The sequence below is a fragment of the Chiloscyllium plagiosum genome, chromosome 44 (assembly GCF_004010195.1).
Source record: "Chiloscyllium plagiosum isolate BGI_BamShark_2017 chromosome 44, ASM401019v2, whole genome shotgun sequence".
NCBI classification, from domain to species: domain Eukaryota; kingdom Metazoa; phylum Chordata; class Chondrichthyes; order Orectolobiformes; family Hemiscylliidae; genus Chiloscyllium; species Chiloscyllium plagiosum.
The window spans coordinates 10,191,843-10,208,128 of NC_057753.1; the positions used below are offsets into that span (position 1 = coordinate 10,191,843).

Consider the following 16,286-nt stretch of genomic DNA (forward strand, 5'->3'; position numbering starts at 1 on the left):
TACACTCAGGGGGGATTTAATTGAAACATAAGAATGCTGAATGGCTTGGACAGAGTGCATGTTGGGGGAGATGTTTCCACTGGTAGGAGAGATGGGGACTCGAGGGCACAGCCTTCGAGTAAACGGAAGATCTTTTCAAACAAACAGAGATAAGGAGAAACTTCTTCAGCCAGACAGTGGCGAATCTATGAAATTCACTGCCACAGAAAGCTGCAGTAGCCAAGTCACTGAGTATATTTAAGACTGAAACAGACAGGTTTTTGAGTATCAAGCTGGAGAATGGGGTTGAGAAACTTATCAGCCATGATTGAATGGTGGAGCAGACCCACTGGGCGAATTGGCCTAATTTCTGCTCCTGTGTCTTATGGTCTCTTGCTGTCCTGGACACAGAAAATTGGGAGCAAGAGTAGGCCATTTGATCTTTCGAGCCTTCACCAGCATTCAACAGATCATGACTGGATATTAATCTACCTATATCTAGGTGGATAAATTGGGGTTTTTGTTTTCACTGGAGCATGGAATGTTGAGAGGTGACCTTACAGAGGATTATAAAATCACGAAAGATAGCGATGTCCTTTCCCTCAGATGTGAGTTTCAAGATTAGGGAGAAAACTTTTAAGGCGAGGGGAGAAAGATTTTAAAAAGACATCAGAAGCACCCTTTTTTAAGAGAGTAGTTTGTGTGTGGAATGAATGTCCAGAGAAAGCCCAGAGGTCAGGTCAGTTTTCCTTTGTGTGAATCCAAGGAAAGCAATGGGACCAGACATTGGACCAGGCCGTGCACTCAGGGCATGTGCAGATCAACTGGCAGAGGTCTTCTCAGACATCTTCAACCTCTCCCTGCAGCAGGCCATTGTCCCTGCCTGTTTCAAGAGGGCCAACATCATCCCTGTGCCTCAGAAGACTCATGTAGTACATCTCAACAACTACCGCCCAGTTGCCCTAACTTCGGTAGTCATGGATTGCTTTGAAAGGTTGGTCATGGCATTAATCAACTCCAGTCTCCCCACTACTCTTGCTCCAGTCCAATTTGCCTATTGAACAGATACGTAAGAATCCTACTTATTGACTATAATTCAGGCTTCAACACTATTATCCCCTCGAGACTGATTACCAAATGTAGTGATCTCAGACTAAGCCCCACTCTCCGCAACTGGATCCTCAGTTTCCTGACCCACAGGCCACAATCAGTGAAGACTGGGGACACCATTTGATCCTCACTAACACTTAACACTGGAGCCCTCCAGGGGTGCGTACTCAGCTCCCTACTGTACTCACTGTATACCCATGACTACGTCACCAAATACCAGACTAATGCCATTTACATATTCACTGGCACCACCATTGTCGGTCGAATCTCAGATGACAATGAAACAGACTACAGACGGGAGGTGGAAAATCTGGAAAAATGATGCACTGAAAACAAACTAGATCTCAATGCTAGCAAAACCAAGAAACTCGTTATTGACTTTTGGCGGGATGTTACTCATGCCCCCATACACATTAACAGCACAGAGGTGGAATGAGAGGAGAGTGTCAAGCTCCTGGGAGTGGTCATCCACAACAAGCTGTCTTGGATGTATCACTACCTGGTATGGCAACTGTACCATTCAAGATTGGAGACGGTTACAGAGAGTGGTGAACTCAGCCCGGACAATCACAAAGGCCAACATCCCATCTATAGAATCCATCTACCAAGCCTGCTGTCAAGGGAAGCCACCAGCAATCTTAAAGATACATCCCACTCTGGCAATGTTTGTCTACAACCTCTACCATCGGGGACAAGGTACAGAAGCCTGAACACCAGCCAGTTTTGTAACAGTTTCTACCCTACTATTGTTAGAACAATGAATGGACTCTCAAACTCTCAGCATTCACCTGAACCTGTGTTTTTGTTTTTGCCGCTGTTTATCTATTATTTGCTATCTATGCTACTTACTATGTGATCTGCCTTTTTGATCGCAAGACAACACTTTTCACTGTGCCTCAGTACATGTGACAATAAATAAATTCAAGTCAGTTCAAGTGGTGGATGTATGTCCAGTTAAAAGGCACATGAATAGGAATGGTTCAGAGGGATATGGGCCAAACACTGGCAGGTGCAACTAGTTTAGTTTGACAACATAGTCAGCATGGACTAGTTAGTGCAGAAACAGACTGTTCTGTCCGTCTGACTGTCTAACTGTTCTATACTGGTCTTAAATCCATTTTCTTGCCTCCCCCATAACCATCCACTTCCTTGTTGTCAAAAATTCAAATGAACTCAGCCTTGAATATATTCAATGACCCCCTAACTTCAGGAAGGCATCCCCACTTCTGAACTCAATTCCTCTTGCTAATGTACCGCTTGCCTTGCTGATTGCTTGCTGGTATAGAAGGATGCTGAGGCCTGTTTGTACATCAACACATCATTCCTGATGAAGGGCTCGTGCCTGAAACGTCGAACCTCCTGCTTCTCAGATGCTGTCTGAACCTGCTGTGCTTTTCCAGCTCTACACTTTTCGACTCTGATCTCCAGCATGTGCAGTCCTCACTTTCTTCACATCCCAATATATCACCATTTAAGGAATACGTCTCCTTTCTGCTTTTTTTAAAAACAGCAAACACATTGTGGTACTACATTTGCCAAGTGTTTGCTAATTGAGACACAATCTTGGACCAACTTTTCCAGAGTCTCTCCCCTCGCCGGGATTCACTCCCTTTCCTTTCAATTGCTGCAAAACAAAAATTGAATCCCAGAATGAAAACAAATGGAAAAGGGGGTGAGAAAAGAAAGTGCCGTACTCACAGATGTTGGACAGAAGAAGAAAGTTGCAGTCTGGGGTGAAGCTCAATCTTTCTTCAGAGAGGAACAACAGCAGGAGCAGCTTCAGAAGCTCATGGTCAAACTTCCGTATTCAGACAATAGCAAGGCTCTGATTGACAAAAGAACCAGGCTCCTTCCGGTCATCCCGAACTCCCCATTGGCCCATCAAAAGAAGGTCGCGGTCCATAATTGCGGACAACATGGGGCATGCGCAGTTCTTGTTGACACCCGCTGAACATGCGTAATATTTACTGACACCGAGGAGTATGCGCAGTGTGGTCTGTGGAGATGCCGGTGTTGCTGACAAGATTTTGTACCCGAACGTCAATAGTTTAAAAAAAAAGCTGAAGCCATATTTTTTTTTTACCTGTAGCTCGACATTTTATTGCGTTTGCATTGTGAGACTACTCAACTTTTGTATGTCTTTTCACCAGGGTAGGGGGAGTCCAAAGCTTAGATTTAGGTTGAGATGGGGAAAGATTTAAAAGGGACCTCAGGATCAGAAAAAAAACAGCGTGAAAGTTAATTCGCCTCAACACATGCCCCTTCTTATGCCCTGAACAAGATAGATTGTTCACAGCCTATTAATCATGAGTAGCAATGATGGTGGGAAACTTGGAAGGGTTCAAAAACGATTTATAAATATGATTTGGAGATGCGGTGTTGGACTGGGGTGTACAAAGTTAAAAATCACACAACGCCAGGTTATAGTCCAACAGGTTTAATTGGAAGCACACTAGCTTTCGGAGCGACACTCCTTCATCCGGTGATCACCGGATGAAGGAGCGTCGCTCCGAAAGCTAGTGTGCTTCCAATTAAACCTGTTGGACTATAACCTGGTGTTGTGTGATTTTTATATTTATAAATATGTTGCAAGGGTTGGAGGGGTTCAGCTGCAGGGAGAAGCTGAATAGGCTGGGGCTGTTTTCCATGTAGCATTGGATGCTGAGGGTTTATAAAACCTTATAGAGATTTATAAAATCATGAGGGGCATTGATAGGTTAAATACACAAGGTCTTTTCGCTGGGGCGGGGGAGTCCAGAACTAGAGGGCATTCATTTTGGGAGAGAGGGAAAAAGATATAAAAAGGACCTAAGGGGCAAATTTTTCACGTAAAGGGTGGTGCATGTATTGAATTAGCTGCCAGAAGAAGTGGTGGAGGCTGGTACAATTACAAAATTTAAAAGGCATTTGGTTGGGTATATGGGCCAAGATTAATTTAGGATACCTGGTCAGCATGGACCGACAGGTTTGTTTCCATACTTTACAACTCTATGGTTCTATTTCTGCATAGTCAGAATCAATTTCACAAGACTAGGAATAGGTCATACACAACTTACAGCCCGTCCTCAACTGTGCAAGTTTCAGAAAGATGTCTGCAGCTTTTCTATAAAGTTGAACATGCTTTCATGATGCTTCTGAATATATCATTTTAGCTATTCTCAATTTTAAAGACGAGACTCTGCAAAGGTGCTCAGATGCTCTCTGTCCCTCAAATGTATTTTCACTTTTTTCCTTAATTTGACACATTCATTTAAATACAATTTGCACCCATTAATTGTGTACATGAGGAAAGATTGCTTCTTTCCTCATGTACACAATTAAAAGAGTAGCATGGAACTGAGCAGCATTTAAGGGATTAGCACATTGATATAAAAAGTACATATATGTTGCTTTATTTTTGTGTATATCTAATATTATTTGCTGTTGTAAAAGTTTAATGGCTAATATGTTTCACCTTCTAATAACATTCTATACTTCTTGTCATCTTTTTCATTAATAGGATAGAAGGAAGTCATTCAGCAACTTAAATGGCTTTCTTTTCTCAAGCGGCCTTGATATTTCATTTTCATGTCCTTGATTCAGCTCCATTTGCAGCATCTTTGACAGCATCTTGTTCCAGGTCATCGTGTATGGAGGAAAGCTTCACTGAAGTGATTCTTAAGGCTGGCTGCATGACAGTTTTCAGGTTTTGGTGCCCTGGATAACATGTGATCAGCAGGCATCTGGCAGTTTGCAGGAATTTGGTGCCTATGCTATGGTCATTTAACAGTACTTATTTTGTTAATTTTTCTGCAGGATATCAAGAGGAAGACATGCAGAAAGAAATCTGAAACCAAGTGTAATATCAACTTCTGACAGAGCCACTTGACTTATTGGAACTTGAACATCAGCAGCCATTTAAATCAAGAAGCAATGTTTGTTTCTGTGTGCTCCAGAGATTTTGGACACTGGTGTGACAGGAAGAACATTGCGGAATAGATACCCAAGTAAGGGAGATTCAGGGCACTGACTGAAAAGCACTTGACCGAATTACTCAGCTTGGGGGATCAAAATCACACCACCAGAAACTGTGAACCTGCTCTGTTTGCAATTGCAGCTGGCCGGCAAACCCAGAGCAACACCAGGAGAACCCAAGCTCAAAAATGAAAAAAACAACTATGGAAACGTGGGGACACTAGGAAAAGATTCCCTTCGCTTTCGGCACTTAAAACCCACAGACGCTTTCACAACGGGGAGAGGCTGTTCATCTGCTCTGTGTGCGTGTAGAGATTCATTGATTCTTCCACCCAACTGACGCACCAGGGGGTTCATACCAGAGAGAGGCTGTTCACTTGCCCCGAGTGCGGGAAAGGCTTCAGTCAGATGTGCAACCTGTGAATACTCCAGCGGGTCCACTCGGGGAAAGAGGGCATTCACAGCCCTGCATACGGGAAATGGTTTGCTCAGTTAGCTGCCCTGCTGATCCACCAACAGGTCCAAACTAAGGACTGACCATTCACTTGCTTTCAGTGTGGGAAAGGATTCATTGACTCCTCCTACCTGCGCAAGCACTGGTGAGTTCATGTGCCATCACAGAGGGATTGAAGTAGCGACAGTCTCGTGCTATTATTGACTGGACGATTAACCCAGTTCTGGGCACTCCCAGGTTCGAATCCCCGCCGTGGCAGCTGGTGAAATTTTAATCCAGTCAGAGGGCTGAAGCTTAGAATCTAACCATGAAATCATTTTCGGGGGAAGACCATCCGATTCACTAATGTCTTTTATAGGGAAGGTAAATGTCATCCTTTACCTGGTCTGCCCCACATATTTGAGCTTCAGATTGATATGACAGGTCGGCACAACACCGAGGGCCGAAGGCCCTGTACTGCGCTGTAATAGACAATAGGTGCAGGAGTAGGCCATTCTGCCCTTCGAGCCAGCACCACCATTCATTTTGATTATGGCTGTTTCTGCCTTATCCCCATAACCCCTGATTCCACTATCCTTAAGAGCGCTATCCAACTCTTTCTTGCAAGTATCCACAGCCTTCTGGGGCAGAGCATTCCATACACCCACCACTCTCTGGGTGAAGAAGTTTCTCCTCAACTCTGTTCTAAGTGGCCTACCCTTTATTTTTAAACTGTGTTCTCTGGTTCAGGACTCACCCATCAGCAGAAACATCCGTCCACTCACCGAGCCTGTCCAGGTCACCCTGTATTCTCCTAACATCCTCCTCACATTTCACCCTGCCACCAGCTTTGTGTCATCAGCAAATTTGCTAATATTACTTTTAATACCCTCATCCAAACCATTAATGTACATTGTAAAAAGCTGCGGTCCCAGCACTGATCCCTGCTGCACACCACTTGTCACCACCTGCCATTCGAAAAGGGAGCTGTTTGTCACTACTCTGTTTCCTGTCAGCCAACCAATTTTCAATCCATGTCAGTATTTTGCCCTTAATACCATGTGCTCTAATTTTGCTCACTAACCTCCTACGTGGGACTTTATCAAAGGCTTTCTGAAAGTCCAGGTATACTACATCCACTGGATCTCCCTTGTCCATCTTCAGAGTTACATCCTCAAAAAAGTCCAGATTAGTCAAGCATGATTTCCCCTTCATAAATGCATGCTGACTCTGACCTATCCTGTTACTACTATCCAGATGTGTTGTAATTTCGTCCTTTATAATGGACTCCAGCATTTTTCCCACCACTGAGGTCAGACTAACTGGTCTATAATTCTCTGTTTTCTCTCTCCCTCCTTTCTTAAAAAGTGGGACAACATTAGCCACTCTCCAATCCACAGGAACTGATCCTGAATCTATAGAACATTGGTAAATGATCACCAATGCATCCACAATTTCTAGAGCCACCTCCTTCAGTACCCTGGGATGTAGACCATCAGGTCCTGTGGACTTATCAGCCTTCAGACCCAACAGTCTCTCCAACACCATTTCCTGCCTAATATAAATTCCCTTCGGTTCAGGTCCTTCAGCCACTATTACATCTGGGAGATTGCTTGTGAACTCCCCAGTGAAAACAGATCTAAAGTCCCAACTCAACTCTTCTGCCATTTCTTTGTTCCTTGTAATAAATTCACCCGTTTCAGTTTTCAAGGGCCCAATTTTAGTCTTAACCATTTTTTTTCTTTTCACATACCTAAAAAAGCCTTTGCTATCCTCCTTTATATTTTTGGCCAGTTTACCTTCGTACCTTATTTTTTCTTTGCGTATTTCCTTTTTTGTTATCCTCTGTTGTTCTTTAAATGCTTCCCAATCCGCCGATTTCCCACTCATCTTTGCTATGTGATACGTTTTCCCTTTTGTCTTTATATGGTCCTTAACTTCCCTCATCAGAGCCACAGCCACCCCTGCCTCCCCTTAGGATCTTTCTTCCTTTTTGGAATGAACTGATCCTGCATTTTCTCCATTATACCCAGAAATACCTGCCATTGTTGCCATCCCTGCTAGGATATCACACCATTGAACTTTGGCCAGCTCCTCCCTCGTAGCTCCATAGTTCCCCTTATTCAACTGAAATATTGTCACTTCCAATTCTACCCTCTCCCTTTCAAACTGCAGATTAAAGCTTATTGTATTGTGGTCACTACCTCCTAATGGCTCCTTTACTTTGAGGTCCCTGATCAAATCCAGTTCGTTGCACAACACCAGATCCAGAATTGCTTTCTCCCTGGTAGGCTCCAGCACCAGCTGTTTTAAGAATCCATCTCGGAGGCACTCCACAAACTCCTTTTCTTCGGGTTCTGTACCATCCTGATTCTCCCAGTCTACCTGCATGTTGAAATCCCCCACAACTACTGTAGTAATATCTTTGCAACAGGCCAATTTCAGCTCCTTATTCAACTTACACACTACATCCAGGCTACTGTTTAGCAGCCTGTAGATAACTCCCATTAGGGTCTTTCTACCCTTAGAATTTCTCAGCTCTATCCATATTGACTCTACGTCCCCTGATTCTAGGTCCCCCTGCACAAGGGACTGAATATCATTCCTTACCAACAGGGCCACACCACTCCCTCTGCCAGTCAGTCTGTCCTTACGATAGCACGTATAGCCTTGAATACTCATTTCCCAGGATAACCCCACAACATCGTAACTGCCAATTTCCAAATGAGCTTCAAGCTCATCCACCTTATTTCTAATGCTTCGTGCATTCATATGCAATATTTTTAATTTGTTACTCCCCTCACCCTTCCTATCAATCCCTATTTCACTTGACCTTACGGCATGATCCTTTTTTGAGTTTTCTGCTCCACTGATTCCTTTGTCTTTCTTGACTTTTCTTGTTCTACCTTCCCCTTAACTTCGTTCTTAAACTTCCAGTTTGTCCCCTCCCCCGCTATTTAGTTTAAACGCAGCTGGGTTGCAGTGGCAAACCTACCTGAAGGTAGGCAGAATAGACCTACTTAAATAACCTTCCCAACAGCCTCTGCGCTCCGACGTCACTTCCGCCCAGCTCCCGCCGCTCTCTGCTGCAAGGTAAATATCGCTCACCCACCTTCCCAACAGCCTCTGCGCTCCGACGTCACTTCCGCCCAGCTCCCGCCGCTCTCTGCTGCTGTCATGTTCTGTGACTCCAGACCGCGGCGGTGAGTTTGACTCTTGACAGTCCCCTCTCCCGCCGGGCAATAAATGCTGCTCTAACCAGTGACGCCCTAATCCCACAGAGTCATGGGGTTGTACAGCACTGAAACAGATCCTTCGGTCCAACTCGTCCGTACTGACCAGAACTCCTAACCCAATTAGCTAAGATTTGGCCGCGTAAAATCTCCAAGGGGCTTACTACGCATGCTCCTCGGTGTCAGCAAGCACTGCGCATGTTCATTAGTGTTGGCAACTTAGCGCGCATGCGTATCTCTCGACGCGAAAGCGCCGCGCGACTTTCTTTTGATGGACCAATGGAGAATCCTGGAGGACCGGAAGGAGTCTGGTCCTCCTGCCAATTAGAGCCCCGCTATTGTCTAAATGCGGAAGTTGGACCATGAGGTTCTGCACTTGTTACTGTTGTACCTCTCTCTCCGAATGAAGATTGAGCTTTACCCCAGACTGCAACTTCCTTCCTCTATCCAACATTTGTGAGTACAGCACACTCTTTTCTCACCCCTTTTTCATTCTGGGCTTTAGTTGTTTATTTGCAGCAACTGCATGGAAAGGTAGTGAATCCAGGGAGGGGACAGACTCTGGAAAATTTGGTACAGGTCAGTGTCTCAATCGGCAAACACGTGCCAAATGCAGCACCACAATGAGATGGTTTGTGTGAATGAATACCCTTTGCTGTGGAAAAAAAAGCAGAAAGGCTTTTTTAATTAATTTAAATAGTGTTATATTGTCATGTGGAGAAAGTGGGAACTGCAAATACTGGAGATCAGAGCAGAAAAATGTGACGCTGCATTGCACAGTTGGTCAGGCAGCATCCGAGGAGCAGGAGAAACGACATTTCAGGCATAAGCAAGCCCTTCTTCATTCCAGGATATAAATGCTATAGGAAGGATAGAAAGTGAAGGAAGAGAGGAGGGGGAATTGCATTTTTGATAAGGTATAGTATTCCTGCTGTACTCTGGAAAGATATTCCTGAGTACATTCAGGAAGGTGATTTGTGTGGAACTGAGAGATAAGAAAGGGATGATCACCTTATTGAGATTGTATTATAGACCATGTAATAGTCAGCAGGAACTGACGAACAAATTTGTAAAGAGATTTCAGTTATCTGCAAGAATTATAGGGTGGCTATGGTAGGGGATTTTAACTCTTTAAACATAGACTGGGAGTGCAATTGTGTAAAGGGTTTAGGTGGAGAGGGTATTGTTACAAAGGGACTTAAGGGGCAACTTTTTCATGCAGAAGGTGGTGCATGCACGGAAAGAGATGGCAGAGGAAGTGGTGGATGCTGATCCAATTATGACATTTAAAAGACATCTGGATGGATCTGTGAATAGGAAGGGTGATAGGGATGTGGGCCCAATGCTGACCAAATGGGATTAGATTAGGTTAGATATCTGGGCGGCATGGACAAGTAGGACCGAAGGGGCTGTTTCTGTGCTGTATACTCTATAACTCTGGCTTGCCACTAACATTTGCCATGTGTGTTTATATTTAGTTTCTCTCTGGTTGTCGGTGTCAATATTTTGAGGTCTCATTTCAACTATCCCTCCCCATCCCCGGTCCAACCTCCCTATCCCAGATTGACAGCTATGACTTTTGTAATCTCTTTTTAGAGTATTTGAACATCTGAAGACGGAAGTTTCAAAATAAACAGATGAAGGGCTTATGCCTGAAACGTTGACTCTCATGCTCCTTGGATGCTGCGTGACCCGCTGAGCTTTTCCAGTGCCACACTCTCGAATCTGACTCTCCAGCATCTGCAGTCCTCACTTTCACATCAATGTCTGACAGTCACTCAATGCATCGGGATTGCAACAAGTTTCGACTGTGATTCTGTGAGAAGGAGCAAAGCTTTTTTTTTTCTTTTTTCAGTCCATTTTTGGCATTTATGGGACTGGATGAGAGACCCTCCTGTTGCAGCGCACTGAGTGTGGAGTCTGAAACAGTTATACGGCTTGGGAAGAGGAATCACAGTGGTGAAGGGGCTGTACACGTTTGTGTACAGCTGAAGCTTTGGCCATGGAGAAACGTGAGAAATCCCGCCCCGTGGAGAAACCGTGGAAGTGTGGCGACTGCGGGAAAGGCTTCCGTGTCCCGTCTGCCCTGGAGACTCATCGGCGCAGTCACACTGGAGAGAGACCCTTCAGCTGCGCGGAGTGCGGGAATGGCTTCACCCGCTTCTGCAACCTACTGGTCCACTGGCGGGTCCACACTGGGGAGAGGCCATTCAGCTGCCCTGAGTGTGGGAAGAGGTTCACTAGCTCCTCCCACCTGCTGGCCCACCAGCGGATCCACACAGGTGAGAGGCCCTTCCCCTGCCCCGAGTGCGGGAAGGCCTTCAGCGAATCCTCCACCCTCATAAAGCACCGGCGGGTCCACACAGGGGAGAGGCCCTTCAGCTGCCCTGAGTGTGAGAAGGCCTTCAGCTATTCCTCTGACCTACTGGCCCACCGGCGGATTCACACGGGCGAGAGGCCCTTCAGCTGCCCCGAGTGCGGGAAAGGCTTTACCCAGTCCTCTGCCCTGCTGGGACACCGGCGTGTCCACACTGGGGAGAGGCCGTTCGCCTGCCTTGAGTGCGGGCGGAGGTTCACGGTGTCCTGCAACTTGCGGAAGCACCAGCGGGGGCACCAGCGTTCTCAACAATTGGATTCTGCTGGTGACGCTGCTGTGGATCACCCCCAGGACTGAACCTCCTGCCTGCTCTGACAGTGGGCGCCGTGGTAAAGTTGGTGGGCTTTTTCTTTGTGCTGGACTGCACAAAGGGTGGTGCATATATAGAATGAGCTGCCAGAGGAAGTGGTGAAGGTTGGTAAAATTACAATATTTAAAAGGCATCTGGGTGGGGACATGAATGGAAAGGGTTTAGAGGGTATGGGCTGAGTGCTAGAAAATTAGTATAGATTAATTTAGGATATCTGGTTAGCATGGATGGGTTGGACCGTTGAGTCCAAGTAACTTTGAAAAGTTCAATCTTGTTGAGCTCACGTCCTGAAAGATTTCAAATGCTTCCCTCCAAGTGATACTGTTTAAATATGCTGAGTTAAACAAAGTATATCATCGAGTTCGACACAAACCCAGAGTTGAAGATGTCAGAAGTCACATGCCACCAGGTTACAGTCCACAGTTTAGTTGAAATCCCAAGCTTAAGGAGCATTGTTCCTTCATCACTTCACCTGAGGAAGGAGCAGCGCTCTGAAAGCTCGTGAGTTCAAATAGACCTGTTGGACTCTCACCTGGTGCCGTGTGACTTCTGACCTTGATCCAGCCCGATCCAACACCAACACCTCTGCATCAGAGTTATAGAGTTATAGAGTCATAGAGATGTACAGCATGGAAACAGACCCTTTGGTCCAACCCGTCCATGCCGACCAGACATCCCAACCCAATCTAGTCCCACCTGCCAGCACCCGGCCCATATCCCTCCAAACCCTTCCTATTCATATACCCATCCAAATGCCTCTTAAATGTTGCAATTGTATCAGCCTCCTCCACATCCTCTGGCAGCTCATTCCATACACGTACCACCCTCTGCTTGAAAACGTTGCCCCTTAGGTCTCTTTTATATCTTTCCCCTCTCACACTAAACCTATGCCCTCTAGTTCTGGACTCCCTGACTTTGCCCATTTATCCTATCCATGCCCCTCATAATTTTGTCAACCTCTATAAGATTACCCCTCAGCCTCCGACACTCCAGGGAAAACAGCCCCAGCCTGTTCAGCCTCTCCCTGTAGCTCAAATCCTCCAACCCTGGCAACATCCTTGTAAATCTTTTCTGAACCCTTTCGAGTTTCACAACATCTTTCTGATAGGAAGGAGAGTAGAATTGCATGCAATATTCTAACAGTGGCCTAACCAATGTCCTGTACAGCTGCAAAATGACCTCCCAACTCTTGTACTTAGTACTCTGACCAATAAAGGAAAGTATATGGATATTTTTCAGCATGATTTAGTGAGATGCTCACCTGGAAACTCAAAACTGTCGGAGCAACAAAGAGACGCGGGTCATAGAGTCCTACGGTGTGGAGACAGGCCCTTTGACCCAAACCGGTCCATGCCGACCAAAACATCCATCAACACTAACCCCATTTCCCTGCACTTGGCCCGTATCCTACTAAACCTTTCCTCTCCATGTATTTGTCCAAAAGCCTTTTAAATGTTGTTAATGTACCTGCCTCAATGTACTGGCAGCTCATTCCATACGAATACCATACACGGTGTTTAAAAAAAGTTACCCCTCATGTTCCCTGTTATTCTTTCCACTCTAACCTTAAACTGATGTCCTCTCGTCCTCAATTCCCCAACTCCAGGAAAAAGACTGAGTGCACACACACTATCCATGCCTCTCATGATCTTGGATACTTCTGTAAGGTCCCCCTCAGTCCCGTATGCTCTATAGAAAAGTCCTAACTTGTCGAACCTCTCCCTATAACTCAGACCCTTGAGTCCTGGCAATATGCTTGTAAATTTCTTCTGCACTCTTTCCAATTTAATACCATCCCTGTTATAGCAAGGTGACCAAAACTGAACACAATACTCCACGTGTGGCCTCACCAACGTCCTTGAAACTGCAACGTAACTTCCCGACTGTTATACTCAGTGCCCTGACTGATGAAGCTGAAAATGTGTTGCTGGAACAGCGCAGCAGGTCAGGCAGCATCAAGGGAACAGGAGAATCGACGTTTCGGGCATAAGCCCTTGTTCAGGATTCCTGAAGAAGGGCTTATGCCCGAAACGTCGAATCTCCTGTTCTCTGGATGCTGCCTGACCTGCTGCACTGTTCCAGCAACACATTTTCAGCTCTGATCTCCAGCATCTGCAGACCTCACTTTCTCCCCGCCCTGACTGATGAAGGCCAGTGTGCCAAAAGCTGCCTTCACTGTCCTGTCTACCTATGTTGTCAGAAATATAGGACTTACTCCAAACTGGATCCACAATCCAGCTGATGGGACAGGAAACTGCTTCCTTTCTTGAGATTAGTCTCCCAGAGAGAGTTTGCTGGCTGACTGTCTGATGTACTGAACCTCACAGTCCCCACTGTCCTTAGTTATCTGGAAGGGGTCCACACACATGTGCCTAAGGTGGAAGCCTTTATCATCTCTTTGGGATTGATCCCCATTCATTTGATGCTATTGAGTCATACAGCCCGGAAACAGACTCTTCGGTCCAACCAGTCCATGATGCCCCACTAAACTAGTGCCTTCTGCATACTCCGGTATCCAGTAGTCTGTATCCAGTAGGAATAGTCATAGAGATGCACAGCACAGAAACAGACCCTTCAATCCAACTTGTCCATGCTGACCAGATATTCCCACCTCATCTCATCCCATTTGCCAGCACTTGGCTCATATCCCTCTAAACTCTTTCTATACTTACACACATGAAGATGCCATTTACATGTTGACATTGTACCAGCCTCCACTGCTTTTGCTGGCAGCTCATTCCATACACACACCACCCTCTGCATGAAAAGATTGCTCCTCAGGTCCCTTTTAAAACTTTCTCCTCTCACTTAAAACCTATTCCCTCTCGTTCTGGACTCTTTTTTTTCCCCCACCTAAAGTCCTTGACTATTTACCCTATCTATACCCCTCATGGTTTTATAGACTTCTATAAGGCAACTGACACCCCAGGGTAAACAACCCCAGCCTATTCAGTCTCTCCCTTTCCTTCCAAACCTTCCCTATTCATGTACTTATCTAAATGTCTTTTAAATGTTGTAATTGTATCCGTGTCCACCACTTCCTCTTGAAGTTCATTCCACACACGAACCACTCTCTGCATAAAAGATTTGATCCACATGTCTGTTTTTCAATCTCTCTCATCTCACTGTAAAAATGTGTCCCCTGGTCTTGAAATCCCCCATCCTCGGGAAGAGACAACTACCATTAACCCTATCTACACCCCTCATGGTTTTATAAACATCGCCTCTCAATCTCCTCTGCTGTAGCGGGAAGGCATCCCAGCCTTCATTCCAATTTGATAATAGTGGCACAGTGAAGATTTTGGCTCTGTGTGTCAAGGATCTCTCAATTCTAAGCCAACACCGTGCTTCTTAAGTTCACCTGATCTTAAAATGAAAGGCACCCTATTCATTTAAAATGTCTGTTTTCTGTGCAAAGTCAGTCCTGGTCGGCAAATTGCCAGTGGTGTCTTATATTCCCATAGGCTACTTGTGACTGGGTCATATGCTCTGTTTTGAGATGTATGAGTAAAAATTCACAATAAAAGATGAATGGAGCCTTTATTGATGACTCATTATTGAACACACTCTCCATTTACAGATGTGATTGAGAGGCTTCTCCGAATAAATATTTGACTGATAATGGAGTTTGTCAGGATTTTGAGAGTCACTGTGGCTCTGTCACAGCACAGGGGCGGGCTCTTTCAGACAGAATACTTCAAGCAGAAAATTCTCCCACATCAGCCAAGCAAACTCAACGTGTTTGTAACAAATTGTGAAACTTGAAAGGGTTCAAAAAACATTTACAATGATGTTGGAGGGTTAGAGGGAGACGCTGAATAGGCTGGAACTATTTTCCCTGGAACGTTGGTGGCTGAGGGCTAACCTCGAGGTTTATAAAATCCAGAGGGGCTTTGATAGCGTAAATAGGCAATTCTCCTCAAGGTGGGAGAATTTTGAATTAGAAGGCGCAGTTTTAGGGTGAGAGGGGAAAAGTTTAAGAGGGATCTCAAAGTGGTAAGTTTCTCACAGAGGGTAGTGTGTGTACAGGATGTGTCCAGAGGAAGTGTTGGAAGCTGGTACAATTACAACATTAAGATTAGATTAGATTACTTACAGTGTGGAAACAGGCCCTTCGGCCCAACAAGCCCACGCCGAAGCGCAACCCACCCAGACCCATTCTCCTTCATTTACCCCTACACCTAATACTACGGGCAATTTAGCATAGCCAACTCACCTAACCTGCACATTTTTTGGATTGTGCGAGGAAACCGGAGCACCCGGAGGAAACCCACGCAGACACTGGGAGAATGTGCAAACTCCACACAGAACCTGGGTCTCTGGCGCTCTGAGGCAACAGTGCTAACCACTGTGCCACCTTTGATGCGGTGCATCTCTCCGCACACAAAGAAACTGTCAGTGACATTGCCTCAACCTAACTCTGAGACTCATTGTGGTAATTTTTGTACCGCAAGAAGACAGACCCTCAGAGGAAAGGGGCGGAGACACCTCTCCACCAATCACCAAACCTACTGTCGGTGTGGCCTAATTGGAGAGCTAAAAATCACACAACAGCAGGTTATAATCCAACAGGTTTAATTGGAAGCACACTAGCTTTCGGAGCAACGGTCCTTCATCAGGTGATTGTGGAGGGCTCGATCGTAACCAGGCATGGTACATTGGGGAAACCGAGCAAAGGCTACGACAACGGATGAATGGGCACCGCACAACAATCAACAGACAGCAGGGTTCCCTCCCAGTTGGGGAACACTTCAGTGGTCCAGGACATTTGACCTCGAACCTTCGGGTGACCATCCTCCAAGGTGGACTTCGGGACAGGCAGCAGAGGAAAGTGGCCGAACAGAGGCTGATAACTAAGTTCGGTACCCATAGGGAGGGCCTCAACCAGGA

At 45.7% G+C, this 16,286-nt stretch overlaps 1 protein-coding gene and 1 long non-coding RNA gene across 3 annotated transcripts in view; one reads left to right on the forward strand and one right to left on the reverse strand.

The window, feature by feature from the left end:
* LOC122543565 overlaps positions 1 to 8,551 on the reverse strand; it is a 13,799-nt gene extending 5,248 nt beyond the window's left edge. Inside the window, exon 1 of one of the 2 annotated variants that reach the window (XR_006310101.1) lies at positions 8,472 to 8,551. This is a non-coding gene — a long non-coding RNA (uncharacterized LOC122543565). Of the gene's footprint in view, positions 1 to 2,787; positions 2,912 to 8,471 lie in introns of those variants that run through there. The other variant, XR_006310102.1, reaches the window with a different exon arrangement.
* Positions 1 to 11,920, forward strand: part of LOC122543651 (zinc finger protein 91-like) — a 331,816-nt gene extending 319,896 nt beyond the window's left edge. The window contains exon 10 of the mRNA XM_043682468.1: positions 10,675 to 11,920. Coding sequence (XP_043538403.1) covers positions 10,675 to 11,383 — 709 coding nt within the window. The 3' untranslated portion in view covers positions 11,384 to 11,920. The remainder of the gene's footprint in view (positions 1 to 10,674) is intronic.
* The last annotated feature ends 4,366 nt before the right edge of the window (positions 11,921 to 16,286 follow it).